General features: G+C 47.9%; 2 protein-coding genes across 2 annotated transcripts; one reads left to right on the top strand and one right to left on the bottom strand.

Moving 5' to 3' along the window:
- Positions 1-1,252: 1,252 nt before the first annotated feature.
- LOC131294664 (uncharacterized) lies at positions 1,253-20,119 on the bottom strand. Its single transcript, XM_058322707.1, has 6 exons — positions 20,084-20,119; positions 19,343-19,532; positions 3,660-8,224; positions 2,394-3,578; positions 1,699-2,328; positions 1,253-1,627 (listed from the first exon to the last, which is right to left on the bottom strand). The coding sequence occupies exons 1-6, from the start codon at positions 20,117-20,119 to the stop codon at positions 1,253-1,255; spliced, it is 6,981 nt and encodes a 2,326-aa protein (XP_058178690.1).
- Positions 20,120-20,940: 821 nt separating this feature from the next.
- On the top strand, positions 20,941-22,494 carry LOC131292621 (ATPase ASNA1 homolog). Its single transcript, XM_058320842.1, has 3 exons — positions 20,941-21,465; positions 21,529-21,787; positions 21,857-22,494. The coding sequence occupies exons 1-3, from the start codon at positions 21,053-21,055 to the stop codon at positions 22,193-22,195; spliced, it is 1,011 nt and encodes a 336-aa protein (XP_058176825.1). The 5' UTR covers positions 20,941-21,052; the 3' UTR covers positions 22,196-22,494.
- Positions 22,495-22,555: the final 61 nt, after the last annotated feature.

The following is a 22,555-nucleotide window of genomic DNA, read 5'->3' as shown; positions in this document are numbered from 1 at the left end:
TGCGCACTTTTTTCAAATTAAAAGGTTGATGAAAAACTATCTGCGCACTATATTCGGTAGTTACCCAAGCAGCATGTAACCAACATGAACTCCAATACTTTTGTTTTGGTTTAGGTGCGCACTATACTCGATAAAATACGGTACTACGGTACTACATTCGATTCGGCGCACAATTTGTATGGCTTGCTGCTACCATGCTACCATGGTTGAGAAAACCTCTTTATTAGTACACTCGCTAATGGCGTTCCATCGAAATGGATCAGTAGCAACTCGACGTAAAATCCATATGATGGTTAAGGAGGATAAATAAAAAACCATTGTGCCTTCTCTTTCATATTGAACGAAACATAATCTTTACAGTCATCTGTTTCCTTTTTCTTATTAAGTATGCCATGGTTTTATAATTTATTCAACGTACTACACGTTTGCTGAAGCGAATGCTTAAAGAGACATTGAATAGGATTTCTCAAATTTTACACCATTTTAAATTTCCCGGAATAGTTGTATTGTTTTCTTCACTGTGGTGTTTGTTTTATTTTACGGACCAATCCACCCGAAACAACTACAGCCCACATAAGCCCATTGTTTTCGCTAGCCTGCGTACTTGTCTTCATTCTACCTACAAACATTAAATAACAAACTTAGAAAATTAGCTGCCACGAATGGACGCATTTTAATCCTGTTTTGCAACCAAGTCCATCATAGATTCTAAGCGTGTTTACGATCACATTTTACCTTCGTGAGATCCTAATGAAGAAATCTGTGAATCGTACCGTTTTGCTGCCAAAGGAAAATCAATGCTCTAGCCGTCGTTCGTAGCCAGATTACAAAGAGATTTTTAATTCATATTTGTCACTAAAATTTACATTTCGAAAACATAACAATTTGCTGCCCGGAATGTGTACCTAAGTCAAACTTAAAAACAAAATAGAAACAGCGTACAACCTGCGAGTCTTACCTCGTTTTTTTGTTTTCTGCTATTCTCCATCAGAAGCTGATCAGAAACTTGTAGTGTTGTGTTCCCTAGCTTGGATTGAAATCTTTCTTAGGCTGTCGTTAAAGGCACTTCTTTACATTTGTCTACCTATCAAATACCGAATACTCATCCGCTCAGTTCGTGACTCGTTAAATACAACTAGTTGAAAATAGAACAAGTATTATAAAATGTGTTTCATAGCTAAATGAAAACAATCATGTATGTTATGCGAGAATTCTCCATTTGTCCTATAAGTTCAGTACGACTGAGGGAGTTTTAGATTTTCCACTCTTTTAAAAACTTCACAACTCGGTTCAACTCGCTTAGCCAGCGTTTTAAGTCGGCTTGGGTATCAGCGGCAAGCAGGAAGCACACGATATTGCTTCGGATGCGTCCCCCGGTGGGAGACATGGCGCGAATACGCTCACTGCCCGAAACCGTACTTTGAGCCTCCCCGAGCGAGTTGGGGCTCGTTGGCGCGCCGGTGCTCTTGTAGCTTCCTATCCCACTGCTGTTACAGCTGGCCTGAGCGGCAACCTGAGAGGCGAAGATGTCCACCTTGAGCGTGCGGGGACGCGAGCAGATGGAACGTTCGGCCAGCTCGATCCGTTCGTTGACACACCGGACCAGATCGATGCTCTGTATCGGTTGCTGAAAGGACACGGAAGAATTTGGTATTCTGTTACGCGCCGTCGAAATCGGGACGCCAAAGTTGATCTCACCTTTTCTTGGCACTCTTGTGGATAGTTCCAGAATTCCAGCGCAAATCCATTCACCTTGCACCAGCGCCGGTTCCAGCTGATCACCTCACTGCCGTCGCTCTTCGCGCCCACGTCCAAAAACCCGCAAACGTCGGAACTCTCGAACCGTACCTCACTGTTGACGCTCATGCCGATCGTGCCGGCCATGTTCGAGGTGTACGCCATCGAGTCGAGCGTCAGGTACTTGAAATCCTCCACCAGGAAAACATTGTCGTTGCCCTGCCGCCGAACCAGCTGCTGGAAGTTACTCGATACCGAATAGTATGCGCCGTGAACCGACGACTGTTCGGCCACATCATCGGGCACGCTCAGGAACGTTGCCGTCGGTTGCTCGCTCCGGACTTCGGCGGTACGAGCCGTGGCGTAGGTGGCATCGAACGTTCCGCCTAGTTCTGCCGGTTCTCCGCCACTCGAGGAGCTGGTGAGCAGCGTGAAAGAGGTGAGCGTGAGAAAACCCTGCGATTTAAAGCGGGAAAACTCATTGTCGAAATCGAATGATTTGGGAGAACTAGAGCGGAACGAGAGCATCCTTCCAGCTTCGCGCAGTTTCTTCGATGGTGACGGACATCCGAGCGGGCGTTTCTGCGAATCCTGGGTGAAATAGTGAAAAAGTTAGCCGGCACTTTGCAAGCGAAAGTATCCACCATATAATTTACCTTGTCCAGATGGTATCGGCTCTCGAAGCTATAGTTTTTCATGTTTTTCCGAAGCCGCAAAACGAATACCTCCACGCGAATCTCGTAGTCCGCGTCGAGGTCGTGGAATCGAATTTCGCAATCGCGGAAGTACACCCGCCCGTCGCTGCGTCGCTCCATTGCCACCGTTCCTTTGACCTGGTCCTTGTACGTACAGACGACGACATAGAAGTAGTTGAACAGTGCATCGCTGATGGCCGTTTCCTTTAGCGGGAACTCAAAGTGATTAAGCGCCACCACACCGACACGTTTGCGCTTGGCCAGCGTCATCCCGTTGGCCGCGTAATCGATACGGCTCAACTCATTGCGAGCCGCCGTCTCCTTCAGAGTGGCCAACAGTAGCAGCCGTTCGGCCTCGATCAACTCCTGCGAGCACTCAAACTCGCGCGTTCCTCGACAAATGGCTACCGCTTGCTTCAGCTGCTTGCGGGCATCCGCCTGCCGTTTGATCTGCAAGATCAGCTCCGACATGTACTGGTTGCTCAGTTCCGTCATCGAACCACCGTTGGTTGAAACGATGGCACTGCTGCTTCCATCGGCTACCGAACGATACATTCCATCCGAATCCGGATCGCTTCCAGCCACCGAAGTACGCTGAGCAGGCTGTCTGACCTTTCCCTCGCCCTTCCCGGGCGAGCTGGATGTAGACGACGAAGAACATGAAGAGGAACCGGATCCTTTGCTGCTCGAACGATCCTCTAGCAGGTAGTTGGCGAAACGCTGGCGTTCACTTTTGATGAAACTTTTGCTCTTACGAAACGAGGATCGCAATTTGTCCTTCAGGTTTCGCATCACAGTTGAGGATGAAGAATTCTTACCGGACGGTGAACCGCCGATCGGAGAAACGTTCGACGTGGCGAAGGTGTCGCCCTCCCCGCGGTGGCTGATCAACTCGGACACGTCCACGGTATCGACGGTTAGATTGCGACGATGGTCGAACTTCTCCGGAGGGCAACGAAACACGCGGGACACGGGTGGCGCTAGATCGACCGTATCGTATCCGCCGATCCTGTCGATATCGTTGGCTGCCGATGACGCCGTCGTACCCGTTTCGAGCGATCCCATATCCGAGAGCGTCACGTTGTTGTGCAATGAAACGACCAACTCCTCTATTTCCCTATCGTCGTACCGTCGAAGTGATTCGATCTGTGGAAAGGGAAAAGGTTGCGACAAACGGTAATAATTGCGATCAAACAACTTTCAGCATCAGAAATGATCATCTCTTACCTCACTGTCCGTATCGAAGCATCCGAGTGGTGCAGCTCCAAAGTTGTTATTCTTCTTATTCCGAAGCGGCGGAATGGGACGTGCTTTACTTTCCGAGCTCCCCGATGGTCCCTGGTCTTTACGTTCTTCAACTATGATATCCTTTTCAAACGAATAATTATCCTCACTGTTCTGTCCCCGCCCGTACCCGTCCTCCCTGGCAGTTGGTGCTGCTTTCTGTTGGAAACGTTCGTGTTCAATTCTGCGCACGGTAAAACCCTCCATCAAGCGATCTTCGACCCGTTCCCGCACGATTGGTGGCTCCGCTACGACTGCCGGCCCCACTTCCGAACCCGTTACGTCGCTGTACCCCTGCTCTTCGTCCTGCAAAACCGAAATATCACTATCATCAGTTGACAGGCGTGATTGATCCGTCTGCTCCCTCGTCGATCGCAGCGATGAACCCTGGCTAAACAGTGATCGCCGGGTGGATGAACTGGCGGCGGTTACAGCGGTGACGGTTTGTCTTGCCGTTCGCTCGGGATAGTGTCGACCTGGACAGTGACAGCTACTTTCGGCCACGGCCGTTTTGTAGAGGTAGCTATCCGGCTCGGTGTCTCCCGTAGCCATACGCTGATCACTACTACCTTCACGAGCACAACGATGATTATGGTTATCATGATCATCATCATCATAATCATCGGAGAAAAGGATTGCACCCCGCCGGTTAGAAGGTTTCATCTGACTTTTGCTGGTATTGTTTTGCTGCTTGCTTACCGGTGTGGACGTTACGATTGGATCCGCCGCAACGCCCACCGAAGCGACGTTTGTCAGTGATCGTGCCCTCATCACCGCGAGCCCCGGACGCTCCCGGGTGCCCTTCGTCTTGCTTACCGTCGCGTAAAGTATGTTCGGATTGTTGTTCACCATCAAGTACCGTTTGTTCGTTTCGGCGCTGATGAACTCGTTCAGGACCGTTTTGACTCCCTTCGGGGAAATCTCCTGATAGATCGGTTCATCGTCCTCTTCGGGAGCGTGCACGTCCACTTGCCTCCCATGGATCGTCCGCCGGCCGTAACTTTCCTGCGTGCCACTGTCACCACCATCCACCATGTGTCGAATATTGCTCAGAAAATCGCCCATATGCGCCACGTTGCTCACGTTTAAATCGTCAAACGAGTGGAAATCTCCATGGCTGTGGTTTTCTTGATCCGCAACCGGACCATGCTCCCGTGAGCTGGCCGTAGAAGACTGTGAAGCAAAACGGAACATCTTTTTAGGTGAGAGTTTACGCAACGTTTTCAGTTTTTCATTCAACAACTGTATGCCACTCTTGCGTGGGGACATTTTGTCGTCCTCCTCCTTTCTCCGCCCCGGTGAAGATTGCGTCGGGCGGGCGCCGGCAAAGTTTAGACTACGTGCCGACTTGCGGTTCGTTTCCACCTTCGTTCGTCTGTCCCGACCGAAATCGTTTTCTTTATTTGACTCCGTAGGAACAGATTCCCTCTGCGGTACGGCGTGCTGCGTCGCACGATGAGCAAGCGGAACGATCGCTTCCTCTAAATCCTCCTCTTCGTCCGACGCTGAACGATCTTCCTCCAGCGCCGGATGCTGTGGCCTCGGGTTCGAGCACGATTTGCAACGCAAGTGATCCGGCGTGAAGCCCAGATGTTTGTGGTGAAGATTTTGCTTTTTCTTCACCGAGCTATTGCGATTAATGTTCGGATCGCGGCCGGCATACGATTGGGACGGAGTGGTCGTGTTGGTGCTACTTACGGTGTTCATCTTTTTCGGAGTTTCAAACTTTTTTATCGACCATATCTTCTTCTTCGACGCCTCGAACAGTGTGCGCGTTCGTTTCAGGATGGTCGCCTTGCGAAAGGTGCGCCGTTTCGCTACTTTGCCACCGACACTGGCACCGCTGTGGCTGTTGCTGTTGTTGCGAGCCAGCGATTCAGCTCGGCGTGCCGCCATAGGACAACATTCACTCTCGGCGACGAGCAGCTGTTGTGTTTGCTGCGTGACCGCTTCCCGTTTCACCTTTCTTCTCCGTGGCTCATGGTTCGAGCGCCTGGCATCGTCTAAAAAATTCTCCTGCTGTTGACGGCGACGTTCGAATATTCCACCCGTCGTGCGACGTCTACGTTCCGCGGGCAGTTTCCGGTGGGCCGCATTACTTTGACGCTCCTCGTTGAGGAACTGTTCGATCAGACGACGAGTTGCGACACTTCCCGTACCGCCTCCACCGGGCCGCTGCAGTTCGCCTCTACGGTTGGGGGTACTTTTCACGTTCGATTCGCGCACAAACCGATCGAAATCCGTCGACGACGAGTGACGGCGAGGTGGTGGTGTCATTGCTCCATCGACCGTGTCAATGTCGAGCTTTGGACCGAGTGGATCACTTTTAACCGTATGCTTTGAAGCCAGTACACTCTTCCCCGCAGAAGACTGTTGTGGCGCTGGCCTGGAATTTCCCGTCTTTATCAACCTCTTTCTACTTTCATCCTCCGAGTAGTGCAGCATGCTGTAAACCTGCGCTGGAATCGAAAGGTTCTTCCCAATACCAACCACCTCGGCCGTCGGGACGGTCCACCCGACCTGATGGGATTTTGGTTTGCCATCCAACTTCCAACCGATTGCGTGCACCGATGGATCACTGTCTTCCAATTCCCTGCGCGCAGGACAGGATGGCGCAACCTGTAACGGTCGCTTCGGCGAGTTGGCAAAGGTACGGGGAGGTTTCTTCGGTCCGCTCGTTTGTAGCGAGGAACTAGTTGTTGATGCATCGGATGACGCACTTTGCCCACTTCCCCCCTTCGATGTCGCGTGCTGCAGCTTTTTCAACCGCTTCATCATCAACCGGCCCATTGTTTTGCCGGAAAAGCGTGGTTTTCCCTCCAACTTGCCGACGGACATGACCGAATCGAAGGACTCATCACCGGGCGAGACGATGTCGCACACTATGAAATCGCTGAAGCACTCCTCCGGACGGGATCGTAGCGGTGGGGACGGTGATTTTGATGCGGCCTTACCGTCCTCAGCACCCTTCCTCCGATTAATGCCGTACAGCCGATCAAAGTGTATCGTGGAGTCCAGTATTTCGTTACAAAAATTGTCATCCATGATACGCTGCTGCCGGTAGTTGGACTTCTCGTGGCGTTTCTTGCTGCTGCCGATGCTCCCACCGCTCGTTCTTGACTTCCGTCTCTTTTCGGGCTTTTCGTCGTCGATGTCTTGCATCTCAACACCTCCGCCGTTCGCCTTTTGCATCTCCTTAATTTGTGCCTTGTTCAACGTTATCGACGATGAGACCTCCTGGTGATCCTCCGACAGCTCCTGGACTATTCTGATCATCGGCTCTTCGGTAGCGCCATCAAGAACATCGCCGTTTTCGCCATCAGACGATGTGCTGGGAGAGTTGCGGTCGGCGGATCTACGCTTCTTCTCGGAATCCTGAGGCGTGACAGGCTGCGAGGTTGCTTGCTCATAGAAGGAAAGCGTCGAATCATGAAGCTCATCACAGTCGTGGTATTCTTCGTTTTCCGGCGTTTGACAAGAACGATTAGTTGCCAACGAACTGCGGCGATGCTTGGCATGATGATCAGTCTTATGGTGCAGGCCACAGTTACTACTCCTTTTTTCCAACTGTTCTACTTTGTGGCCGTCACCCCCGTACCCGCCACCAAAAAGGATTCCTTGTTCCGCCTCCTCCATGTCCATCAATTCACCCGCTTCAGTCTTTGCTGCATGAGCTGCCTTGGATGCAAATCTCCGATCCCCGCCGGAAACCGGTTTAAAATCAACCGCTTCGGCCGGCGCCGACACTACGATATCAACAGCCTTTTCCTCCGCTTCCGCTTCCGAAGCCCCTTTGCTCGTCCTTAGAGGATTAGTATCACATCGGTAGTTAATATTAATGGTAATCATCGTGCTGTGGCCACCCAATTCCTCCTGCTGCTGCTGGCTGATGTCGTTAGTCGTTTGCGTTTCCGCCGCCACCAAGTCGAACCGCTCGATACTGGCCACATCACGGCTGCCTTCGCTGAACGCCGAGCTGGTGCGCACACTTCGACACCCACCATCTCCTCCTGCGCTACTCCCACTGCTGGTCACACTCGCACTTTCAAAGTCGCTCGTTTCCACATCACACGGGTCGTTTCCGGCGGCAAAGAGCCGACTCCCGACCGTCGACTCCAGCGTCCTAGGAGGTGGTTCGACGTTGCCAGCAGCTCCCTTCGCCTTCTCGAACTGTTGAACCATCATCTTCACCCGACTGCTACCGCTGAGATTGTTGTTCCAGTCCTCATCGGACGGCTCCTCGGTCACTGTGGCGTCATGGTTTCGTACTACCGCTGGGCTTCCGACACGAACGCCACACGAGCCACGATCGCTCGTCGGCCAGGCCGAAGCTGTTGCAATATTTACCTTCCCGTGGCGTCGTTGGTCGTTCTGGTCCAGTGTCAGATGTTGTCTAGTGGCCGCTCGAGACTCGAGTGGTTCTTCCGCGTTGCTCAATAGCTCATCGGTTGTGGTTGACCCGTGGCTGGTGTTGGAAGAACTTCGTTCAATTAGAGCGTGTCGTTCATCTGGAGAAGAAATAAAAGAGAAGGAAAAACGAAACAAATAAGTCAAGAGCCACAGCGAATGTGCAATGAAAAGAAGGTTTCAACACTGCTGGAGAACACGTGTCACACAGGCACGCACGGTTTAACGAATAACAGTCACGACATGATCGGTTGAAAATGTGTAAAGAAGTTGATTGTTTCGTGCTAATGAATGATTTCCATTCATCCAGGGTAGTTTACAAAATGAGAAAACAAGCATGCGTTCACTTAACAGGGACGAAATAGACCTGCTTTATACCAACATTAAATAAGTTTGTCCTCACAATTTCGATGAAACTACGTTGCCACTGACACGTTTAACCAACTGATAGCAATCATTTTCTCCACTTTCAAGGCTGTATACACTTTAGCAGAGAATGCAAAATAGGAAAACCAAGCAACTGTTTATTTCTTCACAATCTTTTGAACACATGGGCATCTATTCAGAGTGTTTTGTTCGAAACTGCCTCTTGAAACTATCGCTCCTTGTTTCCTCTAATTCCTACATTGTGTTTTATCTCAAAAAATGGTAAATGCGCGCTTGTCGTGCCATTATTCAACCGCAAGAGAGTGCTACGATACCGGAAAAACTAAACCTAGTCTGCTGCGTTGGTCAAAAATTGCACCGTGGAAACGCAGTCAAAAAAAGACGCCTACTCGAATCTACTTGTTACAAATTTACACAATTCAAACCAGCCGTTCCGTTCTGAACACAAAGCATGAGTAGTGATGTTACTTTATCAAATGTTTGATTTTATCATGTTTCCTCAAGTGTATTCCACATGGAATAGAACACCGAGCTAAACGGCATCATTACAGCCCGAAATGTGGATAATAAAAATCAAGTGTTGAACAAAGTGCCCACCGGAACCGATCTGTTTTGCCCTATTAGCCGAACGGTAGGGAAGGGTGCCAGCAGCTAGCGAACGCCATCACTCTCGACTATGACAAGGGTCGACCCGAGTCGGATTGCCTTAATTGAAACCCATTCAATTTGGGCATATCATTGCACAAGTTGTCCAAGTTCAGTAACAAACCACTGTGCATTTGTGGAAGAAATCTTTCAACTGGCCTGAACGATGCTGGTACGGGTGGTGAAGGGGTTCCAACCGATGCCGAGGGTCGAAGCTGCCGGCGGGCGGTCGTGAGGTTAGAAGAAGAATCAATCCCTCAGGCAAGACGGTAGAAGCAAGTGCGCCCTTGCAAGTAGCGACACAACGACGCACTTAAGAAAACGGTGACGATCGTCTGCGGGCACCATACGGGTGTGCGTGCGTGTGTATGTATGCCTACACCATTTGTACAAATAAGTCAACCACGTTTCGTTCCTTGGAATGGAAGCCCTAGGAACGGGGCATGGGCAAGTGTAGGATGCATTGCGATCGCATCGGACCAAAATGCACCTACGGACGACGGCTGTAGGATGCAACTCAACTGCAACGGAACAGATTCGAACCGATTCAAACTGTGCGTTTTTGCAACCCAACGGCCACCAACGTTCACCGTATGGCGTTGCAATGATAAAGTGAGTAGGATGTTATCTGGAGGGCGGAACTGGTTTTCTGGAATAAGCAACACAGCCACGTTTCGGGTCGAACGCCCTTGCAACTAAGTGGAAAGTAAAAAAAACGGCCATCTGGAACGTTTTTGACTCAATTCTGGCTATGGTTGGTAGGAGAAAATATTGGTTTTTAGATTGATTTCAAAGCGCGATGATGTAAATCATCAATATAAATTTTTACGGTTCTTGAAGTTGCAATAATTGATTTTCTTGTATTCGAGTAAATTCTATTCATTTGCACAACCTTATGCTGTTGCCTGCATAAAACTCGTAAATAATTACATTCCCTCCATCTCGGCTTAATATACAAACCATGGAACGCAAACATCTCGCCCATTATCGTGTACAGCGTCGTTCTGGCATGGAGGGATGCGCTTTTTATCAAGACACTCTCTTCTCACAACCAGTTTTTGCGCCTCGCGATCGCTTGGCCGAACCGGTCCTCCACCTCGCTCCTCCCTGGTTTGACTTATTACCATCTTTATTACCACTCACGAAACGGTGTCGTCAACGTCCGCGCAATGGCAAACAATCTTTACCTTTCGAGCCGCTCGTCTCCGCCAATCCATGTCGGCTTTCTTCCCTGCCATTCGTGGACTTTCGTGGACGAAAAGCCCCAATCAACTTGGACGAGACGCCGCTATCTCTTTGCGAAACCCATTTCGCAAACACGTTCGCATTCTTTAATTCCTTTCCCCCGCCGGCAGAGCCGATGGAGTATATAGCGTCTTCGGCAGTTTGGCAGTGCCTCGCTCTCTAGCTTTTTGGAACGAGCCCGGTTTTCTTCCCTCCACCAGAAGAAAACCCGGTTGGCATGCGCTTGGCTCTGATTTACGACGAAGTTCTGCGCCGATTATTGCTGGTCCGTGCAGCGAATCATGGTCCTTCCTTTTGCAGGGAGGAGGATGATCGCGAGTAACTTCGGATTGGAAATGGCAATGACCGCTGAAAGCGCACCACTTTGATGGCTCCGTTGACGTTACGCTGGCAGTTTGAATAACATATGCAAATCCTTCCTTCCACGCCTCCTTTTCGACGGATTTTACTGGTTTAAAGTCGTGGCATTAAGTATTCGAGGCGCGAATAAGATCGCCTCCGATGAGGTATTTCTCAGAGCTACCGGTGGTTTCAGCATTGTTTTTCAAATTAAAATCTATTTCAGTACGTGACAATAATGATCGATTTGGAATCGAAAACAACTCCAACTCAAAAACATCATCACTTTCCAATCGCAAAATGAACAACACGAATTCTTTGTGGAACTTTCATTTGAACGCAAGATTTTTCTCAACAGTTCTTTAAATCTAACGAGATTTTTCCCCCAATCAAACATTCACACGCACAAAAACGTTTGCCATCGTTCCGCCGGCCTCAGAGGAAACAGGTTTCGTTTTGAACCGTTCAACCGGACAAATCCTGTTCCAGCATTGAACTCACCGAACAGGTGAATGTGCCTTCGCCACGAGGAACAACTCCGGTGGTGTCCTCGCGTTGCACAGTGCCTTCCTTTCGATACAGCGCAATTCTTGGCCCAACGAGGAAGAGAATTGCGAAAATCAAAACCCGATGCAAGCGTGATTTTTAAGGTCAGAACAGAAGGAATGTGCCCGGACTGAGGAAGATGCATGGCGTCCTTCTTGCAGCAGTCGACAACCAAATAATTGAAGGTAATCAACGCATTCGTTGAACGCTCTTCAACACTTTACGTTTTCCTTTACATGCTATTCACACTTTCAAATTAAAATAAAATCGAAACGTTGGAAAGTCCGTTAAATTTAAATATCGCGTCCGCGTCGAATACGAATTTAAATCAACAACAACATTTTCCTGCCACGATGCACGCTATCTCCGGTGGCAACTCCCGATGGTGCCATTATCACAAAAACCGGACCAACCTGAACGGTGGTAGTGGGGAAGATAAGAAGACGAAGGATCGCCTCGGACCGATCAACCAGCCCAGGAGTGGATGCTTTTATTACTCCTTCTCCTTGTTTTTCTTTTGTGTCGTCCTTTTTTATGCGACGGGTCCCCCCATGGCCATAAACCGGACAAACCAGAAATGAGTTTCTTTTGCGAGTCGCAAGCACGCGAAATGCAAAGACTAAACAATGAAAGTTGGCAAAGATAAATAATGTGCTGGAAGAGAAATTATGTTTCCCGAGATCGTTGTTCTCTTGGGAGGAGGAGGAGGATCGGGGGAAGGCTAGAAAGGCAGATTAATAAACCGGCTCTTGCCAGAGCGAACACAACGTGACACCTCGGGTACAAAGACACCAGGCAAGTAACGTTGAAGAAGTGTTCAGACGCGTTCTCTTATACGCGCAGAAACGAAATTCTCTGTTAATCTCGATGGTTCTCGTGTTTTCTTACTCCGATTGGTTGTGCCATTTTTCGTAAGATAAAAATTGCTGTATTGCGCACAAATGCCGATAACGAAAACCGGTAACCATTTTACGCAGGCAAAAGGTGAACATTTCGCTTGGCAGTAAATAAAAAAAAACCGTACATCATCTCAGCGACTGCAAGTAATGGCAATTAGTAAAAAGAGATTCTCGTTTCTCGGCACTAATTAGGAGCGCAGTACCGATTCACCGGCCGCGACTTCAACGCCAGTAGCTGAAGGCAACCGCAGCCTTGATGATATCTTACGTCGATTAAAAGAAACGGCTCGCGGGCACATCTTTAATCGACCTACTCCTCGCGCGTTTTGGTTCTTCGAAAGTGGTGAAAATATCGCGCCCCTCCAATCGATAAATCAATTTAGCCATCCATTTGTCTACATCCCCGCTCCATTGTACTCAATCACTGAACTCTCAATCTGGGGCAGCGAGAGAGCATAAGGCCAGACAGCCCCAGACATCTTTCCCTTCAGCACCTGACGTGGTTTTTCTTCAAACATCCTAAGGCGTTTGATTGAATGCTGCCATTGTGTGGAGAGTTTACGCGGAACAAAAGCAGAAAACCTCGACCTGCAATGAAGATCCATGATTTGAGTATTATCTCAACCACCTCCTCCTCCTCCCCGGTGGGGGGGGGGAGCATGAAATGTTTCATTGCCCTCCTTCCACGTTTTTGTGCTGCCTTCCTCTTCGCCCCCTTAGGCAACACGGGAGAGCGAAGCCAATGCCGTAATGGCGTCTGCCATGTGGGGGCCAAGAGATTGTTGCTATTATTATCAAATTAGCACCAGCATGTTATACGGGCGCCTGCTTCCGTATTTTCCTCACAGGTCATTTGTAAGTTGTTGGGCAGCGTTGCTGAGCAGCGAATGGAATCGACAAATCGGACCGACCAAAAGCGAGAAGGCTGCTCGGGATGAACTGATCCGTGCTCCGAAGATTATCAGATAATTGGCCAAGGGGATTATTGCCAACCGCGACGATACATCGATTATATACAGTAGAGGTCACAAGGGATGCCTACAAATAGCAAAATAAAATACTTTAATACATACAACGATTTGTCCAAATCATTCCACATGTTTGGATTTAGACTTGAACCAATGAAACACTTGATCGTCTTTTCAAAACCGGGTTTTAACATAAAAAGCATAGAAGATCAAAGCTTTCAGACCGCGCTATTCTCTTATGCAAAACAAACGACTTGGACAAACATCATCTTTAAAAACCAACCCCATCAAAACCAGTTTTTCGGTGAGAACCACGTTGGAACAATTCGGTAACCTCTTTTTTGAGCAGAAACTGAGCAAGTGGAGCGGAAATTTGGCAAACAATTTTCACACAATCTTCCATTCCGTATGCGATCCGCGTACGGTCGCCTTCTATTATGCTTCCATTACATGATTTTCAAATGAAAATGGGAGGTAATTTCCGTTCGAACGGTAGCGCAATGGAACAGAGGCCGGAGCGAAAGCGGGGCATAAAAATCGGCTGAATGAAGCATAATTAAAAGCAGGTCGTAAGTGAGCATCCTTCCGACAGCCGTGCACCCCGGATGTGACCCGCCGATCCTATCTTTATGCCACCTTCCTTCATCGCCTTATCCACATTGAAGCACGACCTGCCGACCCCGCCGGCCAAGGGTCACTTAGAAGAACGCGGAAGGATTTCGCTCTCCCAACGCATTAAGGGCTTCTGTTTTCTGTTTTCCCGTTTGTTTTCGTGTTGGAAAAAATAATAATATTTAGTCCGGCCCTTCGGTTGGTGTGCGGGTGAAGAGCACCACAAACCAGTGCCGACATGAGATGGGCATCAGAACATACATAAACCACACCACCGACAAGTAGGAAAGGCTTGGGCCAACGACGACGGGGTATGCGTAAGGGGTATGAATTCTACAAATGCCCATTAAATACAATGATACCTTCCTCTGGCCCGCCCGATGGATTCGATCCGATTTTGGAACCACCCGAGCCGCGATCGCTGGAGGATCTCAAGACGAAGCACGTCTGGTTTTCGTCGATCAAAACACGCAAGCCCGTAAAAATAAAACTACCGTACCCAAGCCGCGCGGAAAGGCGGAAGGAAGTGAGGAAATTACGCGCTCAAGTGGGCATCGAGAGAAAACATACACGGACGGATCATAAGAGCACCACAGCAAAAGAAACACGAAGAAACTCCGAAAGCCGGAAGTAAAGGGCAATCGACGGGGCAAACGAAGTGGGTGAAGTAACGGGGCAGACGAGGCGGGACGAGAAGATAAGGTTTCGGCGCAGGTTGTGGCGTCTGGAAGGGCGTTAACAACGGCGCGCTTTGTGAAACCGCAGCACCCCGAAGAAGAAGCCACGTGGTTTGAATATTGGAAATGAAAAGTGTTTTTCTAATTCTGGTTCTCTGCGCTTCACAAGCTGACGCTTCTTCGTTGGGGAATGTTTTTTCTAATTGTGTTATGAAGAGTCATTGCGGCAGGTAGATTTTGAATGTTATTGGAAGCAAGTTGGAACTTATGAATTTTATTCCCACAGAAGCATAAGTATATTAATCTTTTTTCTGAAGAGTATTAGAAAAAGCGAAAGGAGAAAAGGGAACAAAACCACTTTTAACAAATCTTCAACAAAAAAGAATGCCTAAAATAAATAGCACTCATGTGGTAAAAAAGGTTTAATAAAGAACAAAAATGATTGATAAATGACAGAACCAGAGCGTTTCATTCAAAAGATAACCTTTTTCTGCGTGAAATCTTGCACAAATTTGAAGATATTTAAAAATCTATTTGCTCACGTAAGAGAAGAAGGGACGAAAAGGACCGTGCAGGGAACACGTTTACCAACATTGTCTCTTTACAATCGACCGGTGACATTCGATTAATTAGAGACCATTCCTTTCTTCACGCTTGCGGACAACTTTTTATCTTCCGAAACTGACCGGTCACCGAGTGTAGCGAAATCAATTTTCCACCCGTTCCTGAGAGTTCGAGGAGATGCAAGAGAGAACCGCAAAACAAAAGACGATATTCTCCTTTAAGTGTGTCCTTCGTTGGGTGGAACCCAGGATATGTCGGCGGACATCTTTGAGGTCGAATGAAAAACTGACAGGCAAAAAAAAACGCATAAGGGTTCATGGAGATCTGGTGAAATGACAGGAGGAGAAGAAAACAAGTATGAGAGAAAAAAACAATCCCTTGGAACGTAAAACGTTTTGATGCGATTCCATTGCAGCATTTACGATCCATCCAAACAGGTCGTTCCCTGCCTGGTTCCTTCCCGATACAGACTTCGGGCCAAATACGGAAACGTTCCTTCAATGCCGTTTATGGATTCCTCCATGTCGGGGATGTTGTGGATTCCTTTGCCAGTCCGTCGAAGAACCATAAACTCACGTTCCGATCGCATCGGATTCGTTCGCTGAACCCGCAAACTAAAAGGAAAATAATTAAACACTCGGCACCAGACCAAAAGTCTACCGTTCGAATCGATCCTGTTTGCTAAAGAACTACCATTTTTGCCATCCATTTGTGCGACACGATGGTTTTAACAGCAATTCCACCATATTCGGCCTTCATCGGTCTTAAGACGATCGGGCTCAGCCGTGAGCTGACGGCGATGCGTGGGAAGACTTTACTAAAGCACCAGATCTCAGCACGCGGTCACGATGATCAGTAATCGCCCAAGTCTGCCTTAACCGTTCGGAGAAGGGGGCTCGTCTTAGGTTGGTGGACCGGTGTGCAAACGAGACCACCCATTCCACCACGTACCGGGCCACTTTTCCCCTGGGTCGTGCAGGAAATAATAGCACGAATCCCACGCTGTCGATGGCTCAAGGCGACCGGGGATGCCGGTAGTTCCGTTTCAATCTCTATCTCAAGTTCACGCGCACGAGACAGTCCGACGCTCGATGGGTATATTTATAGTTATTTTTTGCTTCTATCGCCGTCATCACGAGTTAATATTTACCACCGGAGAAGTCGACGACGACGATGACGACGACGGCAGTACGTTATCTCCCCGGGTGCGTTTATATAAGCGTAAACGGAAGAACGTGTGCGTTTCGAAGAGTGTTTGTGGCAGTGGAATGGAAGGAAAGGTGTCTGCATATTTTTAAAATCAACCGTTTTTCACCGTTTGTTTGTTCGCCTCAGGCCATGTTTGGGATAGGTCAGGCATGTCACGGTCCGGTTAGAGATCACCATGTGCTTCCTTTGGAGCGTGTGTGACATCAAAGGGCAACTGGTTTTCATGGTTTGTACAAAATTCGATGAACTCATTTAAAATACTCCCAAAAAAACCTGAAACATGAACAAGTATTGAAAATAGTTTCCTTTGGTTTCACAAATTAAAAAAAAAGATTTTGTGAAAATAAATCATTTAATTGAAACAACTCCTTCTAAGCATCGGTGGGGACATTTTCAAGGGATATTTATTATTTTGTGGTAAATAAAGCACCCAGGCAGGCGGTTCCTTCCCACTGCCTCAACTCCAAGGCTTTCACAGTGAGGCCCTAAGTAGAGTTAAACGAATCTCTGAGCAAATATAACTAATTCCGACACAGGCTTCCCTGCCTCAAATGTGGAGCAGGTTGTAACCGGAATGGTAAAAAAAAGGAAGCACGAAAGCTGTAAATAATGGAAACATCATGCCGAAACATGATCGCTGCTCCACGCGGCATTATCTCGCGAGTAAACAGGCCGCCACCAGCTCGGTCTACCATCCACATACCGTTCCCCTTGTGCTTCCATCTATTTTGTACGGTGTGGTCCGGTTCGGCTGAACCGTTACTAATAATCTACGCAAACAAACGCGGCCGCAAAAGGGACCCAAAAAAACCGAAAGCGAGTGAAGTGAGGCAAGCACCCGACGGAGGTCTGTCATTGATCCGTCTAGCTCCGATACGATCGCGAGTGACTGGTAATAAAACGATAAAGAAAACAGGGCCAAACTACAGCACTGTCCAAATGAACACCAGACTGTGTACGATAATCTTCACAAAAAGTTAACTCCTAATCCATCGATTCTAAACGCAAGACCAATCTTACGTACTTCTTCAGACAAGAAACCCTCTCCCGCCAGGTCATGAAAGATCAAGGAAGGGAAAAACGGGGCCGTTAAAATTGATTAGGCATACAGAAGCGTCGAGGCAAATCATTGCGTTTTCGGGCCTAATGACGTTGCGATTCGGCGGTGAAACTAAATCAACACATGACCACCGACCGTGGGGCCGTGCGAGGTGAGCAACGTACTTCGATGGCGCCGACCTTTTCCGAACCGTATGCACTTGTTATCAGCAACAGGACACGAAAGCCAAACACTCGGCTGATGCTGTACGGCCACAATTTCAACCCGTACTGCTGTGCAACGAACCGCACGAGGTGGAAAAGAAACGGCTTGCCCTTTGGTTCGATCATTACACCCGATGGGACCCGACTTTTGACCGGTTAGACGTGTGCTACCGGCATACTTCAGCAAGCAAATGGGGGCCTCAGGCGCATGTGCTTTTCAACAGTAACGTCTACAAAAACAGCAAACATTCATGGGTGTTACCAGCAAACAAACAAATGATTAGTTTCAGGTTCTTAAGAGAAAATAAACATGTAACATGTTTTGCGATAGAATAATAAACAACTGATAGTATACAACTTACTTAGTATACAATATCAATAAAAAGGGTCGTAAAATTCAGGTTTGTGTCATGTTTTAAGAAAAATAATAATCATACATTTTAGTTAGACTTTTAGACAAAAAGAGTTATTGGTTTTTGGTTTGATAATGCTAGAAAAGCTTCTGTTTGGAGTCACCTGTATCTACGTGCATTATAGAAACACGTTTTTCGATCCATTTACACGGAAGCTGTTCGCGTCGAGACAAAATGCTGACCAGTTGAGTACAACGGCGATGAAACCCCCTCCATACCATTACCGGTTAATGGTTACTCCGCCTTACTTATGTGTCATTATAATGATGGATCAACGGGGGGAGACCAGTTGCCATCGTAGGGGTAGAGATGAAGCCTGGCGGTGGATAATTTTTAATGGCCAAGCAAGGTTCTTCATCTTGACAACTACCTCTTGCGTTACTTTGCTTGGCTTTACAGAGCCTGAATTGGCCCGTCAACGTGTCGCGCGTATCGGTATATGCATACCAGACGGAGAGAAGTGGCTGGGTTGTCCTCATTCGCCACCGCCGGGTCCGTGTCGGGCTTTAAAGTGTCGAGCCAACCTTGAGGTTCCGGGGGCCCGCTTTCTCGAAATTATGTGCGCGATTACATATGCATGCCGGTTCGTGTGCGAACCGTGGTTGGCGAAGAGGACGTTATGGACCAAGCAACGTGAGCGAACCACCGTGCAAAACGGGTCGAGGAAGAAAAGATACAAGTTAACCACGAAAATGTTACTCTCTACAGATTTATGCTCGAACCGTGTCTGGCCAAGCTACAAAAGTAAACACGTGCCATGGACGAGTGTGACGCGATGACGCGATGGATGAAGAGGGGCCACTTTGTTGCTGCATACGCAGTAGTGGGGTATTTGCGGTTTTTTATGCGAAAACGTGTCCATTCGGTTAAACTAAAAACTATCAGAGTAGCTTACCCCCTCCTTTCGACCAGTTTTCTCTTGACTTCATCTTACGAGGTGTCAAGTTTTGCGGTTTGTTTGGTTTGTGCATCTATTGTAGGTGCCATAAAAGGGTTTATTTACGAACACGTTTTTTCTTAAGCTGAACGTCATCAATCTTGTTGAATTGTTGCTGTTACTGGTTAATAGTAAACGCGATGCGTTTCAATAGCAACAAAATAGCTCTACGATGAGTGCAAATGTGCAATGTTAACAAAACAACAATTTCATTTGATATGAAACACAAAGTGAGTCCAAACAACAACAAATTGCTGATGTGACAAAAATCATGCAAAGTTTCATCGCTGCTCGCCGACCGTGGGCTATCAACCTTGACATAAAAGTCGATTTTTCCTTTTTTAGGTAAAATGCGCAAAACATTCTACGACGTAAGAGCCTTTGTAGGCGAATGGCCGCTATGGTTTTCATATGTTTCGCTGATGTTACGCCTTCCACTGTTCGGTTTTTAAGCGAGACATGCGTGCTGACTGATAAGGATTCCGGTGCGATGGACCCGGGATGAGGCTACTTACCGGGCTCAAACTGGAGATTGTTCAACAGCAGCGACCGATGAACGGAATCGAGCGTATCGAGAACGGAAGGATTCGTTAGCAAACGCGTTCGTACCGCAATGTGATCTTTGCCTCCCGTTAGCGCAAGTTCTCCAGTTCCGTATGGCTTGTTGTTTTCTGCGACGTGCAGTTTGTCGGCGCGTTTCCTTTTCTGCCGGGTTCGAAATCCCGGGGGAAGGCGTAACGTCGTAGTGGGTGATTGTTGGAGTAGCGTGAAAAGAAGGAGAAGTAAAGTAAATAAAATATTACTTGCCGGCTAAGAGGTCATATTGATCGAACGTGCGCGAAAGGAGGGAACGGGAATAAAAACCGGATTCTGGGCAATCGCGAGCTTTGCGAGATTTTACTTCCTTCTTACCATTCGCGAATAGCATGGAATACACAATATTTTTGGTTGTTTAAATGAAAGTTTACCATTGTTTGGCGTTGCACAATTTCTAAAAAGTAATGCACACACTTTGCTTAAGGACAACACTTTGGTGAGGTAATGACCAAAATTTCTCTGCAGGTCTACTATGATCCGGGTTGTAAAAATACGATCATAACCTCAAAACGGCCCTAGGTTGCTTTGATCTTAAACCGGACTAGTGCTTGCATTTTCTAGGCCTTATTTTTCCATTCGAACAGAAACGACCATCCTTTTATTACCATTCCCTCCACTGGAGGTCCTTTTCCCGCTGAGCGTAAACGCTAGACACTTACGGATTCTTTCACTCCTTGCCGGAGGTATGTCGCCATGAATCGTTGAGAAGTCCTTGAAGGAAGCAGTCGAAGATGTGTGGAGGCAAACAAACGACGAATGAAAGAAACAAACTACCTCCACCACCACCGAACAACCGAGCAAGTCTTGCCAGACACCGGGGGACGCTAAATTCCGGCACGGACAGAAAAACCAAACAACCACAACAACAGGACAAGAACAGCCTATCTACGAACGAAGGACACCATTGAACAACGATTGAGAAAGCGTGCGATGCAATCCACGGAGCCGCTTGACCCCTTCCAAATAGAAACCAATTGTTAAATCGCCGCACAGTTCACTACAGGTCGGGCATTTAAACAAACTGCCTTGCGAATGGGAACCAACGACTCGGGTCGTCCTTTGTTTCAACCACTTGTTGCGCTGGTGAATGATACGACGGGAATTAAATCCTTCACAATGTTATTCTTTGGGTCGTTGATAAAACGGTACCAGCATGGGTTTGACCACTAATGCATAATGTGCCGGAACATCGTCAAATCAAGAATTTGGTACAAAACTGAAGCGCGCGCGTTTTTTCACTAACTTCAAACGATCGTCCGATACGTGTTTCCTCGTCAACAGCTCGGAACCGAATGATGAAGATTCGAAGAATTCAAACGTCAAAACTGGTAACGGAATTTTGAACTTCGGATTCAACGATCCCGGAACTATAAACGGATTTGAATCGAAAGATTGGATTTTTTGCAAGATTCGAACTCGGTGAGTCGGATTCGGATCATTCGGATTTAGTCAAAATCAAAACATTGTACGATGGCAACACTGCCACAATGGTGAGTGTTCGTTTGTTGACATTTGACGTTGACAGAACCAGCAGATTCCGATATTTGTGATATTTTTCCGCAGGACGTCCAAAATCGGCTAAATTTGTGCAAATTTTTGCAAACCTCACACACCTAACTCGTCCAAAGATGGAGGAAGATTTTGAACCGTGCGAGCCGACGCTGCAAAATGTAATCGATCAGACCTCGCTGAAGTGGGTATTTGTCGGTGGCAAAGGTGGTGTGGGCAAGACGACCTGCAGCTGTAGTCTGGCGATACAGCTGGCACAAAAGCGCGAATCGGTGCTAATTATCTCGACCGATCCGGCCCACAACATATCCGATGCGTTCGATCAGAAATTCACAAAGGTCCCGACGAAAGTGAACGGGTTCGAGAATTTGTTTGCGATGGAAATCGACCCAAACGTCGGTTTGAGCGAGCTGCCAGATGAGTACTTCGACGGAGAAGGGTCCGCGCTGAACGTCGGCAAAGGGGTGCTACAGGAGGTGATCGGCACATTGCCCGGTATCGACGAGGCCATGAGCTATGCGGAAGTCATGAAGTGAGTAAATGGGAAAGTTATCCTTGGGAATAAGTTATTAATCGCGTCCCGTTCTCTTTCCAGACTTGTGAAAGCGATGAACTTCTCGGTGGTTGTCTTTGACACGGCCCCAACGGGACACACACTCCGTCTGCTTTCCTTTCCACAGGTCGTCGAGAAGGGTTTGGGCAAGCTTTTGCGTTTGAAGATGAAGCTGGCCCCAATCATTTCGCAAATGGGAGCCCTGTTCGGACTGCAGGACTTCAACGGTGATACCATTGCAAACAAGCTGGAAGAGATGCTCAGTATCATACAGCAAGTGAACGAGCAGTTCCATAATCCTGTAAGTACACCTATCTTATCCCTCCAATTCAGCACAGTTCCTTCCAATGGTTACTTTCTTCGTTTGCAGCAACAAACCACGTTCGTGTGCGTCTGCATAGCCGAGTTCCTATCGCTTTACGAAACCGAACGGCTCGTCCAGGAGCTGACCAAGTGCGGTATCGATACGCACAACATCATCGTCAACCAGTTGCTGTTCCAGAAGAAAGGCCAACAGCCGTGCAGCATGTGCTCGGCTCGGTGCAAGGTGCAGGAAAAGTATCTCGATCAAATTGCCGACCTATACGAAGATTTCCACGTCGTTCGGTTACCGCTGCTGGACGAGGAAGTGCGCGGGGTGGAGAAGGTGAAAAAGTTTTCCCGAAACCTCCTCGTTCCCTACTCGCCCGATGCCCCAACACCGGAGTAGGATATCAATTTGTTGCATCGAAGACAGGTATTCCGTGGCAAAGCATCCAATGCTGGCGTTCAATCAATTCTGGAGACAGTGTATAGGCGGGTTTGTATTGTCGGGTTGATAAAATAGCACATTTACCGGGTACATCATTTTTGTAAATGAGCAACGATTAGTTTTATTTTACTTCTGGGCTTATGCCGCGCACCGTTTGTGTGTTTCCTTGGGTGATCTGCGATCGGTAATCCTCAATTTTTGCAATTTGTATTGTTTCTTTCTTTAAATAATAAATGCCCCAATAAAAAGACTTCTAAATATTTGGAAAATTTGTGCTTTTCTTTCCTTTGCTTTCCCACTTGTAGATCGAGTGTCAAT

This window comes from Anopheles ziemanni, chromosome 2 (assembly GCF_943734765.1).
Source record: "Anopheles ziemanni chromosome 2, idAnoZiCoDA_A2_x.2, whole genome shotgun sequence".
Taxonomy (NCBI): Eukaryota; Metazoa; Arthropoda; class Insecta; order Diptera; family Culicidae; genus Anopheles; species Anopheles ziemanni.
This window is presented reverse-complemented; position numbering and strand designations above follow the sequence as displayed.